This window comes from Bemisia tabaci, chromosome 3 (genome assembly GCF_918797505.1).
Source record: "Bemisia tabaci chromosome 3, PGI_BMITA_v3".
In the NCBI taxonomy this organism is placed as follows: domain Eukaryota; kingdom Metazoa; phylum Arthropoda; class Insecta; order Hemiptera; family Aleyrodidae; genus Bemisia; species Bemisia tabaci.
Window position 1 is genome coordinate 19,707,033 of NC_092795.1, and position 17,825 is coordinate 19,724,857.

Consider the following 17,825-nt stretch of genomic DNA (forward strand, 5'->3'; position numbering starts at 1 on the left):
ATGCGAGGACAACTAACAGGGTTCGGGAAAGCGACAGCGACAGGGACAAAACGGGATGGCTGAATGCGATGGATGCCAGCACGCAAATTCCGGAGTCACTAACGTGTCTTCTTTCCAAATTTTTATCACGTCGCCGTTTTCTCTCAAATAGCCCACTTTTTCCGCTTTAAAGTATCTTATTTTCTCCCTACTGGTTTTCTTCATGCATTTCTTTTCATTGTAAAAAGTCCCTTTTATTGATGACATTTTCAGTGAAAAATAAACAAACAAAAAAACCCTCATCTATTTAGGGGGATGTATAAAAGTAAGATGGCTAAATATCGTCATCGCTAAATAAGATTGCAGAGTAACTCATTCAGGAAAAGAGGGGCGGTTTTTTTAGTGCTATGCATTCATCAACTACACTGGAAAAAAACAAAAAAAAAAACATTGGATCTAGAGTCCAGACTCTTGAAAACATTGACAAGAAAAAGGACTCTTGATTCAAGCAGATTTAAGCTTAAGTCAAAAGGAAATCCGCTCAAATTAAGAGACTCGGTTCTTGATTTAAGCTTAAATCTGATCGAATCAAGAGAATTTTTTCTTGTCGATGTTTTTAAGAGTCTGGACTCTAGATCCAATGTGTTTTTTTTCCCAGTGTAAGATAACCTACGCCTTCATTTTCTGACAGTACTGTCGAAATATCTCGGTGACCTCTTTGTTTGGTATTATAACGAGAAAATCGCGATCAGGTTTGGTGCGTGATTGCGTTTTATCGGTTAAATATCCCAGCTGGTAGAGAAAATCAACGAAGACGGCCTTTTGGGCAATCGATGTCACAGGCTTAGCCTTGGCCAGCATTTCGCGCAGCATCGCCATTTTCTCCTCGACGGGAAAGATATGCGGCCCAAGAACTTTAATTTCTTTCTCGGTGGCATCTGTTTTGGTGGCATTTTCGAAGATCTCCCGGACAAATTCACTGTTCTTGTAGAGGGCAGTGAAAGTCTCGAGAGGTAGCGCTGAAGACCAATAGACACCATTATATTGTCTGATGAGATGGTGGCGGAGGGAATACGGGTTGTACACCCACTCCGATGAGTTTTGACCCCGATAACCGTCGTAGTACTTGCGGATGTCTCTATCATGCAGCTCCGAATCTCGGATCAGATTATCCATCTGAAATAAAATCAACCAAAGTTGTATCATATCACGCTCTCTACAGAAATAAATGGGAGCTTTCAATGAACGTAATGGAGGTTGAATAACCCATACAAGCATGTGTAGTTGCGATACTAGTGCTCATGAGAGGAGCGCATAGTCATCTGTGTCGTTTTTTTGATTGATCGTGCAAAAAACTACCGTGCTATATTATTAAGGAAGAACGCCTTATGAACTTTCGAGAGTTGCCAAATTTTATTTTTAATATTTTTAATTACACTAAAATTTTATTTTTTTAGAAAATTTATGAATATTTTTCTATGAAGTTTTCAGAAACTTTAGGTAAAATTGCGAACAAAATTATCTGAAAGATTTGATGAAATTTATTCATAAGTTTACCGGGGAATTCGTGTTTTATCCGGTGAAATTTGGCAACTCTCGCTTGTTCATACGGCGTTTTTCCTTTTCCCAATTTTTTCCCCAAGAATTGGCAACCTCGCCTGGCAGTCATCCCCATTATACTCTGTTTTTATGAGGGGCTTGGAGGACAAGGCGCATAAGTGCAGTTTTTGAAATAATTGAGATATTTATGATTCGAAGTAAAACTAATCTTAATGCATGTTGTGTGAAAATTTCGCTCCCAAATTCTAATTTTTAAGCATAAAAAAGTCAGTTTGAACTTTTTTCTGCCGCGCCATGAGTATCCATGCAATTTCGGAACTTCGAACACGTGTTTCTTGCGATAGCAAAAACTGTGCTTTTCCGCCTTGTCCTCCAAGCCCCTCATATTGCGTACCTCCCACTCAGAGAATCCGAAGAAAGGCGTAATTTCCTCGTCCTGAGTGAACCTCAAATGGACAGCGTTGGACGGCGCAACGATGGTTGAGAGTTCGGTGTTTCCCGTGAGGAAGGCGCGGTCGACGACAGCGGGATTATTGATAAAAAGCTCCGTTGAAAACTCCTTGAGGATAGCCAATATTTCCCGCATTTCCGCATCGGGAATCGAGTTGGTTAGGAGCCGAAGAATAGGAGCGTCCAGCTCGTCCAGAAGCACTAGGGAGGGGCGCCCGAAGAAGGCGGCTAGAAGGGCGCTCATGTCGCGCCCTGAGGCGCACAGCCCCTGTCGCGTCACCCCCGAGGCTGATGCGTCGCAGTAAGAACGTAACAACGTTATGTTCGCTGGACTTAACCTACGAAATAAAAAATTAGAAAAAACACGTTTTTGGTAATCGATTTCAACACAAATTGAAAACAGTCGAGATGTTCCATTTATTCTTCTTTTTTTCTCAGGAATCCAAAGTACGCGTTTGGAGGTTCAGCATTTAGGGCGCGAAAGTCCGCAGAACAAAGCGGCGACCGAGGGTGCGGCATGACAATGGAGATGTTGCATGTGTGAGGAATTTGCGATTTGACTGTTGATTCTCATGTAAAAGTTCGCGAGAAACACGATGGTGCCACTGGTTCTCTCTGAAATCAACTCCCAAGCTCAAGAAAAGCTCTCAAGTTGAAGCCAAAATGGAGGGGATATCCTGAAAGTCCACCTCTGCATCAAGACAAACTCTCCATGCAAAGATTGGGAGCAAATACATTGACAGGGCTGCCTCTTTATTTGGGGACTCCAAAACTGAAAACACGGCAACCCTGCTAATGTATTTGCTGCCTGTCTTTGCATGGAGAGCTCGTCTTGATGTAGAGGTGGACTCTCAGGATAGCGTGGGATATCTCCTCCATTTTGGCTTCAACTTGAGAGCTTTTTTTGAGCGAACTTTTACACCAGAATCTACAGTCAAATCGCAAATTCCTCACACTTGCAACATGTCCATTTGTCAAAGAATAACCGATCGAGTTTCCTCAACGGCTCGTTGCACTATCTTCGGTCGCCGACTTATGCGGTGGACTCGCGCACATCAAGTGCCGCACCTTAAACGGTCGTCCAAAAATTACGTAAGGTTTCTAGGGGAAGGGTCCGTAGAGCTGCCGGAAATGTCGTAACTTCGTAAAACTTTGTTACGAATATTTTTTATTGGAGGGGAATAGGAATGACCCTTTGAGGGGGAGAGGGGGCTCATGAAATCTGAAAAATGTCTTATTCACGACGAACTAGTAGAGATCGTTCCAAACCTCCAGGTCATTCTCAACTTTCCAACTTATAACCACCAAAAAAGGGTTTCAAAATTGCGCTTTAAACAAAACAATTTCTTAGCATTTACGTTTGTGACAAATAAAATGGATTTTCTGACCGCCGCACAGTGGATCGAGTCAATAGGATAGGTCGGACAAAGTTTGAAAACTTTAAAAGCTTATAACTCCGTTTATATACACAATTTTGAGGTTCGGAAAGTGGGTCCATTGGTTTCCTCGTGAGATTTGCTCCTACGCGCTTCCCTTGCAATTCAAAATGTGACGAAATAAACATCAAAATTTGCTGTTTTAGTCTAAAATTTCATGTCCACCTACTCTATTTGATTCGATCCATTGTGCGTCGTTTCTTGATGAATTTGGATCTTTTTCCTGAAAATTAGAGAGGTTGAAGGACACCGAAAAAACATCAATGACGAACCTGTCGGATTTGAGGAGATAGGAATGTTCCTTGCAGACTCGCGCCGTGAGCTGTTGAAAGGACTTGAGGAAATTCATGACCCTAGAGATTGTAAGGTTCTCGAACGAGTAGTGCAGGACAGGATGTGTAGCCATCTGCTCGTCGCACCACTTCTCATCCCTGAAGATGGTTTTTTTGGAGGCGCGTTTTCTTTTAACGAGACCGGCGAATAAGGCGCGGTTCTCCGTATGGTTCTTGTCAACCTCGACGCCAGATTCGTCCACCAGGATCTCGTAGAAGTTCCGGAGCATGTACAGGTTCGTCGTCTTACCGAAGTACCGCGGCGCCGTCACCAGGATTGGTTTCGTCTGTTGGTGGAAAAATATTATCATCGGCGTCTTGTCCACGAAGTACTTCGACTCTACGGCTTGGATGAAAGGGTTCTTGTCCAGGGTTTTTGTGCTGTGCTGGCGGGTGAAAGAACATCATGAACACTAAAGCTGTACATATAATTTGTAATAAATTTTAAATGAGACATCGGTCATTTTTACATAGCGTGGGTGTCACGCGGAGGTTAAAAAGGTATAACTAGTGTATTAAATTTTCTAGATCTAATTAAATTGGCCCGAAAAATTTAAAAGTCAATTGTAGAGTGACATTGGGTCCCTTTTGACCATCTCAAATGGTGTCAGAGGGCAGCACGCCTCGCCCCCACCCTCAACATAAATTAAGCAGAGCCACTACCCTTCGGGCACATTTAGGGGGGGGGGGGATTCCTATGCCTACCCAGAGTGGAGTGGAGTTTTTTCCGTAAATATCGAGCACATAGATTTTTTCCAAAGTTTCAATACACGAATATGGTTTTTCTCCTTTCTTTTTTTCAAAACTCCTAATGTGCATAGCCATGTCTCTTTTTTAAATGTATTCAATTCCTTCCCCTCTTTATTCAAAATTGCATATTACCTTAGGAGATGCGGCGAAGAGTGGTCTGGGGGCGGACCCCGCAACCAAATTGGAAGAATCATTTTCCTCGGAGGATTCGAGGAGGTCCAGCCATCCTTCCGTTTCGCCTGCAACAAATATGCATATAATCACTTAAAAAAATGCAAATGTAACATTTGGCATGCACTCAATTCTTAGGATAATTGGCTACAAAACCCAAACGCAAGTTTGCGACTGGATACTGAACACTGAAGTTTCAAACAGGTTGTATATTGTTACATTTTATTTGTCTTCAGTCTTCTGAAATTGCTCTTTAATGTTTTTCAAGACATTCATTATAGCTACTGCGATCCATACTTTTCAATTACACGAATGAGTATAGAATGAAAAGGTTATCTAAGCACAATTTTCATAGCTTCATTAGCCTTTTGAATTTATGAATATCTTACATGTTTTTGAGACCGTTGTTATGAGTAATGATGTCATCAACTGAAATACCAACCAGTTCAACGGTCGACCGAAACTTTCGGTGTTTTTTGAGGATATCCCCATCTGAAAAATAAAGAAAATCAGAAGGTTAAAAATCTGCTATAAAATTATACAATCTTCTCCTCTTTCAGAGTAACCTCTTTATTACATCTTAAACGTATATATTTTAAAATGACTTCCTCCTTCGGTTTCGGAACTTTGCAAGATTCTAAACTGGAAATGAAGAGCATGCTGAAAAGCCTACAGTGCAACTTCTTCATCACAAGAAATTCAAAGTGAGATTCTGAGCAAAATTTACGACTGCACTCAAAAAATACTCAGTTCTTCACGCGGATCTTAAGAGAGTTTATTACAACCGCGTTCGGTATTTTATTAAAAATGTAAAAATGATTTCTAAATGTCAAAGGCAATCAGCGATCTTCGGTAATTTGCAAGCAGCCTGCGTGTCACCTCGTCAAAGCGCTGTAATTTGCAGTGACATAATGAAAGTTGTTTTGTTAAGAAAGCTCGGAGCTCAACTCGGAGCGCCTTCATTTCCCCGTCATACTCTTTGCCTCACCACGCAGTTAGTTTAGTTGCCTATCCGAACCAAACTCAACTAAGGTCATTGGTTGCACTACACGCTCGCACGCGTGAGTAGGTCAACTGCTGCTGAGCATTCATGAAGGAGATGAAACAACTTTATTATTCCACATGCTATAATTAGTGCTCGCTTCTAGTTTCATTAATCCTTCATGTTTTTTATGTTCATCATAAACATTTTTGCAAATTGCTTTCAGTCACTACTTGCTTGTGACGTAGGTAAGGATGAACCCATGATAAAATATAAATCACTGAATTTAAAAAAAAGGTTGTGAAAACCAAAAGATTTCTATCGTTTGTTCAAAAGACTCACATTAATCTTCCTAAAATCTGATCGGTTATTGACGTGAGCGATCTCTCGCCAGTCGGTCAGTAATTACAATGTCCCTTTCGGAATTTATAATTTCAAAAATTCTCACCTTTTCGTCGAATACACGCACGCCTTGTTTTCACGTTGTATGTAGCCGGCAGGGAGCCTCATGAAAGACTAAGCTGATCCATGAGGTTTCATACTGATCGTCTGATTATTAGTGGTCAATAATTTGCCTCCTGATAACATCCGTGTGTGTTTTGCACTTTCGCGTGCAACGTCATCGTTTTGATCAGCATGATCAGTTTGTTTCACTTTTTTGCCATTCTACGCATCAACCATCTCCGGCTTCTCGCGATGAGGGGAAAAATGTTTGTAAAAAAATAATAAAGAAACAAATAAAAGTATCATGGCGTGAGGAGGAAAAAAATTAGGATCCCCCTGGCCGCTACGCAGCCCAACTCCCGAGCCCGACGCGGTTCGGATCCTTTGAGCTCTCACATGGCCGCATTGGCCGCCCTGTGGCAAGAAAGCACGCCATGAAACAGTCAATTTTTATCGGTACAGATGGAAAATAAAACACCGCGTACAAACGATACCACATACAAAAAGCCACTAAAGCAATATTTGTTCAGTTCATGCGTTTATCAGTCCTCATCAAATAGGAGCTAATTCTCTCGATGCCCCTAGTTTTGTCAAATCACGTAACACCACTGAGAATCCGGGCATTACTTAATAGCGACTATCGACTTTTCGACTGATATACATTTGGACGTATTTCTGTCAAACGGAACTAAGCGCCATCGGAGGAGGAAGGTAGAGGGGGGCTTGGATTGGCGGCGGAACCGGGCGTCAGGCGTCGGGCTCATACCGTCCTATACTCGCAATGCTTTTCCATGGCGCTTAGTTCCGTTTGACATACGCGCTATCCGGCATTCTAAATTCCTCAAAAGGAACTCAAATTGGCGCTTAGTTCCGTTTGACAGAAATACGTCCATTTATTCTGATTGATGGGATTAAACGAGGTTATGCGGTATATTCGGATCCAGTTTGATAAAATTGCTAAAATCAGTCACGAATGTGTAGAATTGGATCCGAAAAAAATATACCCAATCTCTTCTAATGCTTTCGTGCCAGTAATTTATACGAAATGACTGTTATAAATATCCATATCCACTACCAATAATGTAAGGTTAATATAGCGTCTATTTACTATACTTTATAATTTTATGCTTACATTGTGCATTCAAAGTAAATTCTGTTTGATTTTACTCATTAAAATCTACTCAGTTGGCTGTAAATTTCGTGAGTTTTAGACCCACCCTTTGAACCATTGTCAATTTCCTTTCATAGTTAGGTAGGTAATAAGAAAATGGAGAAAAGGGAAGGCAAAAAGAAGGGGCCTGTCTGCCTGTCTGTGTGACATGTTGAATAATATTCGAGTCGATATGCATAAATGAGTGATTAAGGTTTATTTAAAATCCCATTAGAAATAACAATCACATAAAATACACTTTCAACGTGACTATTTAGGAAGCAAAACAGGACGGTTCAAAAAAGGATGTGAATCGTTTTGGCTTGATGAACTAGATATTTTAGTAAGTTTTTTTTGTCATGAGGTTCATAATGATATATAATATTATTTCGCTCATTATTGTCTTATGCATTCCAGGTTAATAAGTATAATTTTTCGATAATTTAAAAAAAATGGATTTTTCTCTTCACTGTTTCTTTCAATTTTTGAATACTTTGCAATACTCAATTCCTAAAAGGAAGTAAATAGCACCGACAACTGTAAACCGATACTTTTGACCCAAAATCTGTTTTATTTTGTTGTGGTACATAAGTTGACAATTTTTTCTCTAGGATTTTTTCTACGTCCAGGAAAATAGCCAGTCGAATTATTTAGACTGTCTAGATAGGGAGAGTATGGACAACTTTATAATCCCAAAAACCCATCGGGATTTCAGCGATGCCATCGCCGATAAAGTATCGTTTGAATGCAAATTCATTTGATGTCTTATCAGTTCAGACTTGGGGGGTCTTCTTAGATCATATAGAAGATCAATTTTTGAAATAATGAAACACTTCTAACCACCAAAAGCCTAGCCAGCCTCGATTCCGCTGAGGTGACAGATGACGTGGCTCTAAAGTTCAAGCTCTATTTAGTGGTCCAATATCCATACATTTTCTTTCCGAGCACTCAAGTATTCTGCCGTGCTAAAGAAGAACTCCGTATGAACATTCGAGAGTTGCAAAATTTCCTTCGATAAAATGTTCGCTTTAGAGGTCAGTTATGAATATTTTTCCTTGAAATTTTCAGGAACTTTAGGTGAAATTGCGAGCAAAATTGTCTGAAAAATTTGAAAGAAAATATTCATAAGTTTAACAGAAAATCCATGTTTTATCAAAGGAAATTTGTCAACGCCTGGAGGTCCGTACGGCGTTTTTCCTTAGCACGGCAGTATCATTCACGTGGACGTATTTATGTTAAAAGGAACTATGTGCAAGTGGAAAGATGGAGTGTGCTCGTGCAAGTTGCAAAAGTAACAATGTAAAAGTGGATATAGTTCCTTTTGAGGAAATGGAAAAGCGGGATTTTTAGTTAAATCAGAAGGAACTAAGCGCCAACTCGTAAGCCGCGGGCATGTGACAAGAGAGTTGTGAACAAGGCTCATGAGTCAAACACCGCCTTCCCGATCGTCGTTGCCGCTGACGTCACTGGCGCTTTATAATTCCCATTCATTCCTAGGGCCCGAGCACTATCGAGCACACCCAACCTTTCCACTTGCACATAGTCCCATTCAGCATTAATGCGTCCACGTACACTGGAAAAAAAACACATTGGATCTAGAGTCCAGACTCTTGAAAACATTGACAAGAGAAAGGCCTCTTGATTCAATCAGATTTTTGCTTAAATCAAAAGGAAATCCGCTCAAATTAAGAGGCTTGGTTCTTGATTTAAGCTTGAATCTGATTGAATCAAGAGTATTTTTTCTTGTCGATGTTTTTAAGAGTCTGGACTCTAGATCCAATGTGCTTTTTTTCCCAGTGTATAGTTTGTATTTGACTTTTACTGGAAGCCCCATTGCCCCTGAGTCTCTGCTGCGTCGGGCTTGAGGCCTTCCCAGTCGATTCCCTTGGAGCAGTACTTGAGCGAGACGAGTTTCATCTTATCGGTGGTGTTGCTGTATCGGATGCGAACGGTGCAGCGGGTCTTCCCGTCCAGGGGTCGGCAGCCGGGATCCTGGGCCTTCGGGCAGCGCTCCATGAGCTCCCGCTCCTTGAGAGCCTCCCAGCCCTTGAAGGCGTTCTTGCAGAACTGTTCCAGAGCATCGTGCCCCCGCACCGCCCACTTGGACTTCTTGCTCTGACGTGGCATCAGTTCCGTGTCGCAGATGTCCCGCCAGTTGTACAGATTGTACAGCTCGCGTGTCTCCATGTCCATGAACAACGCCTGCCGACAATGAACAATGAAAGGTTTGAGGAGATTGATCACTATGAAAGGTGCGAATTAAACGATGTGATACCTATCGTCGTTTCCCTCTCGAAAAACCGTAACTTCATTTCAATGTTGCCAAATCTCCCCTCGCAAATCGCATATTAACTAGGAGAATCTGAGGCATTCCTAACTGAGAATTTCACTGATTTTCCCTCAGGTTTGATGCGAAAATCCGAAACTTGTTTAATGAAAATTGCAAAGGTACAACTTTGTAAAATGAATCAATTGTTCGAGTCAATTTGGCAACCCTGGAATGGAGTTACGCTCCTTCATGCAGGAGATGACGCTATATCGTCACCTTCCGGCCAAAGAATTACATGCGACGTTTCAAAATTTTCCCTGCTATTTTATTTTTTTACATACATATAAGTCGCTTTACAGCACTCCCTCGCGCTCTACGACTCCTAACCTCCACTGTTCTCTTTCAAACCACAAATCTTGGGGGATTGAGCACCTTAACATTTCCGCTTCAATCCCTTCCCTCCAACCTTTCATTGGGCGCCCTCTGCGTCTTCTCCCAGGAGAAACATTGTTGTTGTTGTATTTTATTTTTTTACGGAGAAACATTGTTGGTTGAATTGAATCTGCTGGAGGATTTCACTGAATTCGATCGGCAGCACGAAGAAAATTCAGTGACATTTTCGGACAGGCTCGTTGAACAATTCTCTGTGAAAAATAAAATGGCGGCGGAAATTTTGAAGCGACGTATGGCGCCTGTGATACTTTGGCCGGAAGGTGACGATATGGGAAGGCTATCAATTTCGCTCTCTTTTCCAGATTATCACATCCGCAATTCAAGGAATTGCCTCGTAAACGTAAGAATGGCTACGATTAAATTCAAAATCGAGATTCTCGTTGACATTTTTCACAGCGGAGTGTTACGGATGAAAGTGGAAGCCTACAAGGAGGCGGGACATACCTGAGCAGAGGCGGATATAGCAATTTGGCAACATCGGATTCCTCCATTTAAACCTGTGTTAAATAATCGATTTTTGTCGGAACACCTGGCCCCTCCAAGAATCGATACTTTCCCATAGGTTTAAACGGAGAAAAACAATGTTGCTAATTTGCTAGATCCGCCAATGTACCAGAGTGAATGAAATTTTTGAAAACATATGAAACGAAATCTCGACAATCGAGATAACTAAACTTGTATTTAAACCAGTTATTCACTGCCCGGTATGCTCCGCACTGTTTCCAGATTATACATATTGGGTGGAAAAGAACAGGGGACGGAAATGATAATCGGGAAAACTGGGCAGAAATGGCTGCATCCTCTGTATATTCCCTTATCATCAATTCTCGTAGTGCACTATTTGTACCGCCATGCAAATTACTGAGAGAAACTACTCGTGTAGGAGTTCAGAGCCTGGGTGGAAAAATCAACGTAACGCCTGCGTCTGTTCTAGTATTAAAATATTTTTCAATCACTTGAATGTAAAGTTAGCTTTATTTTTCCAGCACACCTTGTTGGAGAATGCTGGAGACTTAAACGTCCTAGTAGGAAAATCGACGCAACACCTGCGTCCGATCCAGTACATACAAAAGCGTCAACTGTGCTTTAACCTGTACTAATCGATATTTTCAATCGTTAAAATTGAAAGTTAATTTTATCTTCCCATCCTAATAATTAATATTTAATAGTAACAATAAGCACGACGTACTTCGCCCTAACTTATAGCTAATATATACATTTTAAGGCTCTGAGTCAATGAAAGACACAAAGCTAACAAGAGACAACCAGACAGGGTGCGAATTTAAATTATCTGAGCTGAGATGAGCTCTTTAATCATAATGTCACGCGTAAAACATGGTTTTTGCAATGGAAATTACTAATTTTATCTCCCAACTAAGATATTTGACAATTTTGTTACGTAGTAAAGTCAAACCGCCCGCTGATCAAAAGAAAAAAAGCACACAATAAACGTTACCGTGACGATCTTTCTAGTATGAAAGTATGAAAACCTCAATATTGGCAATTCAACTCAACTAATTGCACGTTGTTTACACTTTGAACGGTACAGGACAGGGAAGGAACACTGCATATTTAGAAGCCTTCCGCAACTACAAAATTGTGCGATTTGATTCAAGTAGAATATGGTTTCTAATGTGAGCAGAAAATTCAAATTTTTCATTATCATTGCTAAAAGAAAACTGTAATACCTTGGTTGAAAGTTAATTTCATTTTTTTTTGCAAAATTCATGCTCTGCTGAGATTTTGAAGAAAAGACATAAGTCAGAATGCTTAAATGTGTTCACCATGTCCAGTGGTCCCTTATGAATGAGATCACGGATGAAGTCATCGCTGGATTAACGGTGAAATAAACGATGACGTCATCAGTGAAGCCATCAATGAAACCATCGATCGAGTCATCAGTAAATTTATTCGTGAATCAGCGATTACGTCATCCATCTAAATGCAATTCGGTGAGTCATTGTTAAATGCAAAAATAGTGCAATGTTACATCCATTACGATTTGAATCGAATAGAACTAGTTCTGCAGGTTACCGAAGTGTTTCTGGCGAAAAATTGATATATCACTTCTCTTTATCTAGTCTGCCGAGTATTTGAGATTACGAGAAGAATCAAGTGTTTAAAAGTCATGTAAGATTGTATTATTGCTAGTGTCATAATGTTGCAGTCTCCTCATCCTTAATGTATTTGTTATTAGTGTATTTTCCGAAGGAAATACACTATTGCATTCTCCCATGATGTCGGACCCAGATCTGAGACATTGTGAAGAGCACCGATCACGGGTCGTAGATCACGAAAATATATGCTATTCAAATTCATGTGTATATATATATGTATGTATATATAAGTAAATATGTAGTATGTAGTACTATGTATGTATGTACTATGTATATGTAGTATGTAGTATATATGTAGTATATGTATGTATGTATATATATATATAGTTAGTTAGTTATTATAATTTTGAGACATTCAGCGACTTAGGCAACGTCTTTACAGGTAATTTTGAAAATATATAGGAGTATAAACGAAAATTTAGATTTTTAAATTAAGAGAGGTGAAGAGTTTCAGAATTTTGGTGGCGTATGTATGTATGTATGTATTTCCGCCTTTTGAAGATTTTTCGATTTTTGAGTGGTTATATCTTTCTTACGTTGAAAGATATTTTGACCAATTTTTTTGCATTTTGTAGAGACTCATTAGGACTACTATTCTGCGAAAAAAAATTGAAATTTGAGGCAATAGATTTTGAGGGGTGGGGCTCGAAAGTGGGGGGAGGTGAAATCTTGTCCACTCGATAACTCGAGCGAAAATGAATATTTTGAGCTGAAATTTTTATAGGTGGTAGTTCTCCCCTAGGACTGGTTTGGTATTGAATTTGAGCTAAATCGGCCGAGCCGTTTAAGAATGGCGAGCTTTGAAAGTTTTAGGCGAGGGGTGCGCGGCATGAGGGGAGCCGACCGGAGCAGGGCCGCACAGTGGGTCGGGGGAGAAAGTTTTTGGACAAGCTGATCGTCGCACAGTGGGTCAGGGGAGAGAAGTTTTTGGACAAACTTTTCGTCGCACAGTGGGTCAAGGGAAGGAAGATTCTGGACAAATTGTTCGTCGCACAGTGGGTCAGGTTAAATGATCTGTTCTTGAACAAAATCTCACCATTTAACCGTCACAACCTTTCGCAGCGCGTTCGCTGGCAACGTACGCAACTACTATTTTGTGCTATTGCTTTCTGGTGACTGCCGGTGGGTATGTTGCTGCCGGACCGCCTCCACGTAGGCAATTTCTCGTACATCGTCCGTCCGCAACTCTCGCCTCTGGTCAATCAGCGCAGTAGTGGGATTCCCGCTCGCCGCGCACTCTCGCGACAAGGTACGCAACTTCTTGCTCACAACGTGCTCACCTGCTCACAACTCAACTTCTGTTTCAATTCTTAATTCATTCCCTTACAGATTGATCCCCCCCCCCCCTTCGGAAAATACACTCTTCCCGCGGTGGACGCGCGGGTCGCTTAAGAAGACAGAACAACTGGAATGGACACTCAAACTAAAAAGCGCGCGCGAAGCGCGCGTCCTGGGGGGGCTTGGGGGGGCGAAGCCCCCCCAAAAAACCGGCGCGGAGCGAAGCGGAGCGCCGGTTTTATTTTTATATTTTTTATTTTCTTTTTACTGTTGAGATTTAGATTATGTAAAATCCTAAGATTGGTGTTTGTTCCAAACCGTTGGAAAATAACATATTTTGCTTGAATATACGTTGATTATTCAGAATGATAATTACCTGGTGGTGTACTGGGTTGATGAGCGGCCTCAGTGGGGACCCAAGATTATCCTTTGCCTCCTCGGAGTCGTGTAGGTCCAGCCATCCTCGAATTTCACCTGCAACAAATGTACATATATATTATTTTATAGGGGCTAATGTACAATTTGTAAACTAGATTCGTTCAGAGACTAACACCAGCTTAATCTCAACGTCATTTGGCAATTAGGAGCTACGAGATCTAACTCATTTGTAAAAACACTTATCTGCATATTTATAGAAACTACTGGTAAATTAAAATTAGGTTACGGAGTTCTTAATTCCAAATGTAGTGCAGCTATTCTTCACATCATTCAGAGAAACACATCGATCAAATGCAATTTTTATTTAACATTGAAGATTAAATTTTAATCCATCTAATAAAATCAAAGCTGCAATAATAAAATTGAATATATTTTGAAAATCAAGGCGGTCAAGGTTTCATACCACCTTCTATAGATTGGGTAGGACATCGAGATTTCACTCCGCAGTCCACATCTCTCGAATTGTTTGCCGGCTGCATTATGCAGCCGAGAATATGCAGCCTGCACATTCTCCAGATTGAAACGAACTCCATGTTTTTCTCCGAGATTTTTCATAGTCTACCACATCAAACTTTCTCCACTAAATACGAAAGAAAAATCCTCCACTAATAGTAGTGCGTGTTATTCATACTCGTTTTTCCTGTCTTAAGTGTCAAACTTTAGGTCCTCGTAGATTATTACGAAGACGAATTTTAGTGTCATTCCCAAAATCAGTCGTATTTTACAATTCTTTGCATTTATAAAATTTTTACCTGATTCCAAAACTGTTGCAATAAGTAAAGATGTCATCAACTGGAAAAGAAACCGGTTAAGCGAGCGATAGACGCATGCGGTATTACTTGAAGGTGTCGCCATCTGAGGAGTAAAAATTTAAAAATCTGAATTCAAAAAAATTTCGGACCGAGAAAAGCCTCGACTTCTTTTCCTCATAAACCACATGTTTCATCTTAGAGGCACAAACTTTTAAAAATGTCCTACAGAATTATAACCTTTTTGCAATTCCTGATATGAAAAGGAATAGAAGTATTAGGCTGCTCTCGCAAATAGGCGGCGACCTCTGAGTTTCTTTTTCTCTTTAAGAGAATTCTTCGTAGGGCTCTCTCTGATTTTGAGATTTTCATTGGAACTTTAAACAAAAAGACATCGATAATACTGGCCGGATCTACATTATTAGCGCCCTAGGCTAAACTTAGGGTGGCGCCCTTAAAAGTAGGCGCTCTCGTGGGGGGGGGGGGGGGCCAGACGCCCCTTCCCTTCAGATCAGAAGGAGAATGTTAGGTGTCAGGAAAATGTTCAAATCCACCTTTAAAAAACACGATTTTAAACAGTTTTGAGGTACGTTTACGTTTGCAAGTTGGTTTTGGAAAATAAAAAGGAAAGAAAGACTCGTTAAATTAAAAAAAATAAATAAATAAATTCTCAAAAATTTTGCGCCCCTCAGAATGTTGCGCCCTAGGCTACATCCTATGTAGCCTATTGGTAAATCCGGCCCTAATAATACATAAATAATTTTTTATAGTCCTGAGGACGATATTTCGACGGTGAAAGTCGGCAATCACATAACTCGGTTTGCGACGTCGCAGACTTCCTGTCATACTTTATTTTTTAAATGGAAAACTACTCAACGGCAATTCTTTAAAACTGTCATGATGTTTCTTCTTAATGCGAAGAAAATTCTGCAAAAACTTCAAGAAATAATATCAATTTGTTCTCCTTTAAAAAAATGACGTAGAGGCGGAGATTTTCAGACACCGCAAACGAGTTATGTGATTGCCGACTTTCACCGTCGATTTGCTTTTTTAAATGGTTCAGCACACTGATATATTCATGGTCGTTCCTAAAACGTGTTGGCCTCTGTAACCAATGTAATTCTTAATACTTGAGGAGGTCTTAACGTTTAAGGTGCGACTATGATTTATGCTCGTTACAGCCCAACAACTTCCGCTGACCCTTCTTTCATATACCATGGGCCGACAGTAAGCCACTCCAGAAGCGATTCTTGAGAGTTGATAGTACTGTTTTCCTCCATTTACCTAAATGAATGTAAAATAATTGATTAATCAATATTTTAATCGATTTGAATGGAGGATAAACAGTGTTGCCAACCTGCAAAATCGCTACTGACCCATTTGCGGACGCAACAGAACAACCGGCGTGGAACCAGCCATAAGGCGTATCTAAGACTCGATGCTCGTCGTTTAGTTTTTAATTTTGTTGATAATCGAGCGAGAAATCCAAAACCTTAGACACTAGTCGCATTTAATTTGTATTTATTCTTCATCATTATAAAAAATAAACTGAATTCTGAGTCTAAGCCCGACCTGACTTAACCTAACATAAACAGGTACCTCCCTAACATGAGATGGCATTCATTTACTCAATCTGACCTAGCCCACCTGAACATGCCCTGCTACGGAGACACAACATCGTTTTCACGTCTTTCATCACGTCTTCATCACGTCACGAGCCAGATGTCTCGGTAATCGAATTCGTCGATTATATAACGTGCAAACATATCTAAAATCATATTTCTTTGATTTGGCAACTACTCAAATAATTATTTTGAAGCTCATGTAAGGAGGTAATTTAGCAAAAAAAAAAAAAAAAAAAATTTCGCAATAAATGTCGCATGGCATCCATTAGCTTTCACATGATGCAATATTACCCAAGTTTTCTTTCAATTTCAAAATTGTCACAGGTATTAGTCTTCCTAGAATATAATTTGTTGACTTCGGACCAACTTATTGTCCTTCAAGGACCTTTAAATTTTAGTAATTACAGAATGTATGTTTTTTAACCATTCTTACCTTTTATTGCGGTCGTAGTCCTTGCTTTCACTTCGTATGTTGCACCGATAACACGATAACAGCAGCAATGTAAGAGACACTCTATGACTGACTTGTCTGATCAAGAGGTTTCATAATGTTAGCCTGATCTGCGAGGTCAATATTATGCTCCATGATTAAACTCTCATAATTTGATAAGGATATCATATCTGACTATTTTTTTTCTGTGTCTACATTGTTTGCTCTTATTTTTGAAGAAAAAGAAGAAAGTGAATCGTAGAGGAGGCAATTCGTGATATGAGCTCTTTAACCTTGACACTGAATGTAAGTGAATCTTAAGAAAGATAATTTAAGTAAGTTAGGTAAAAATAACTATCCCTTACAGAAGAACTAGCAAGTAATTTCAAATTTGTCGCCCGTAGTCTACTGTGTGACGATAATTGGTTCAATGCAGCGCCCAAGACATGCTATTTTCTGACTACTTTTGCCAATCTTCCCCACATTAATATCTTGTCTATACCCGATAGCCTGATGGATTTCGCCAAAGTTTAATGCTGAAACTAGTCTCGGGTAGGAATTACCCGAATTTTGCAAACCTAAAAAAGCAAACTTACTCCTTCTAAATTGGTTGTTCCCGCAATTTGCGCTCCTGCCTTTAGAAACCTTACATTTCATGAACTAAATACCAAAAAAATTCGTCCTAGAGCTTCAAACGTGTTCCAGTTAGGTAAGAGCCATCGAGATGAGGAAAGAATCATTTGAGACGACTTACTTATTATTGACACTACGTTCAGTTGTAAAAAAGAGAATTTAGGTCCGGGTGGATACCGAAGGCATTCTCTATGATTTTCACCATTTACTTTAGAGTGAAAAGGGAGGCGGCATTATTGGTTTGTGAATTCTTTCACTTTGAACCAAAATATCAACTGTTTTCAGGTTTTTAGGGTGGAAAAAAGTAAAGGCGGTACTTCCATTTTTTTATTCATTTTATTTGATTTTTTTTTCAACAACAATTGTGATTTTCTCTGTCTTTTATGACTATTTGGAAAAAAGGGCTACATTCTTTTTTAAAAAAATACAAAATTGTCAGTATAAATGATATGAAAAGGAGTAAGAGGAAAAAGCTAAATCAATAAGGACAGTTCAATATGTCCCGAGATTTGACTACAGGTAACGACTTGTTGTATCTAGTTCATCGGGTTTTCCTATTTTTTACTTATTTACACAATT

At 39.9% G+C, this 17,825-nt stretch overlaps 2 protein-coding genes across 2 annotated transcripts; both read right to left on the bottom strand.

Annotated features, from left to right (window-relative positions):
- Positions 1-130: 130 nt before the first annotated feature.
- Positions 131-6,751, bottom strand: LOC109035075 (uncharacterized). The gene is made up of 6 exons (XM_019048555.2): positions 6,109-6,751; positions 5,068-5,170; positions 4,640-4,746; positions 3,698-4,143; positions 1,934-2,327; positions 131-1,155 (listed from the first exon to the last, which is right to left on the bottom strand). The coding sequence occupies exons 2-6, from the start codon at positions 5,168-5,170 to the stop codon at positions 649-651; spliced, it is 1,557 nt and encodes a 518-aa protein (XP_018904100.2). The 5' UTR covers positions 6,109-6,751; the 3' UTR covers positions 131-648.
- A 697-nt stretch (positions 6,752-7,448) lies between these two features.
- On the bottom strand, positions 7,449-16,776 carry LOC109035058 (uncharacterized). The gene is made up of 4 exons (XM_072297975.1): positions 16,617-16,776; positions 14,562-14,664; positions 13,748-13,845; positions 7,449-9,456 (listed from the first exon to the last, which is right to left on the bottom strand). Exons 2-4 carry the CDS (start codon positions 14,662-14,664, stop codon positions 9,073-9,075), a joined length of 585 nt encoding a protein of 194 aa, XP_072154076.1. The 5' UTR covers positions 16,617-16,776; the 3' UTR covers positions 7,449-9,072.
- Between the last annotated feature and the right edge of the window lie 1,049 nt (positions 16,777-17,825).

Coding starts and splice junctions, on each gene's coding strand:
- LOC109035075 (XM_019048555.2), bottom strand. CDS start 5,170: ATGGGGATATCCTCAAAAAACACCGAAAGTTTCGGTCGACCGTTGAAC. Junction 2,328..3,697: donor TATCTCCTCAAATCCGACAG/GTTCGTCATTGA, acceptor TTTATTTCGTAG/GTTAAGTCCAGCGAACATAA. Junction 1,156..1,933: donor TCGGATTCTCTGAGTGGGAG/GTACGCAATATG, acceptor ATTTTATTTCAG/ATGGATAATCTGATCCGAGA.
- LOC109035058 (XM_072297975.1), bottom strand. CDS start 14,664: ATGGCGACACCTTCAAGTAATACCGCATGCGTCTATCGCTCGCTTAAC. Junction 13,846..14,561: donor TGCAACAGTTTTGGAATCAG/GTAAAAATTTTA, acceptor CATTTGTTGCAG/GTGAAATTCGAGGATGGCTG. Junction 9,457..13,747: donor TCAACCCAGTACACCACCAG/GTAATTATCATT, acceptor CATTGTCGGCAG/GCGTTGTTCATGGACATGGA.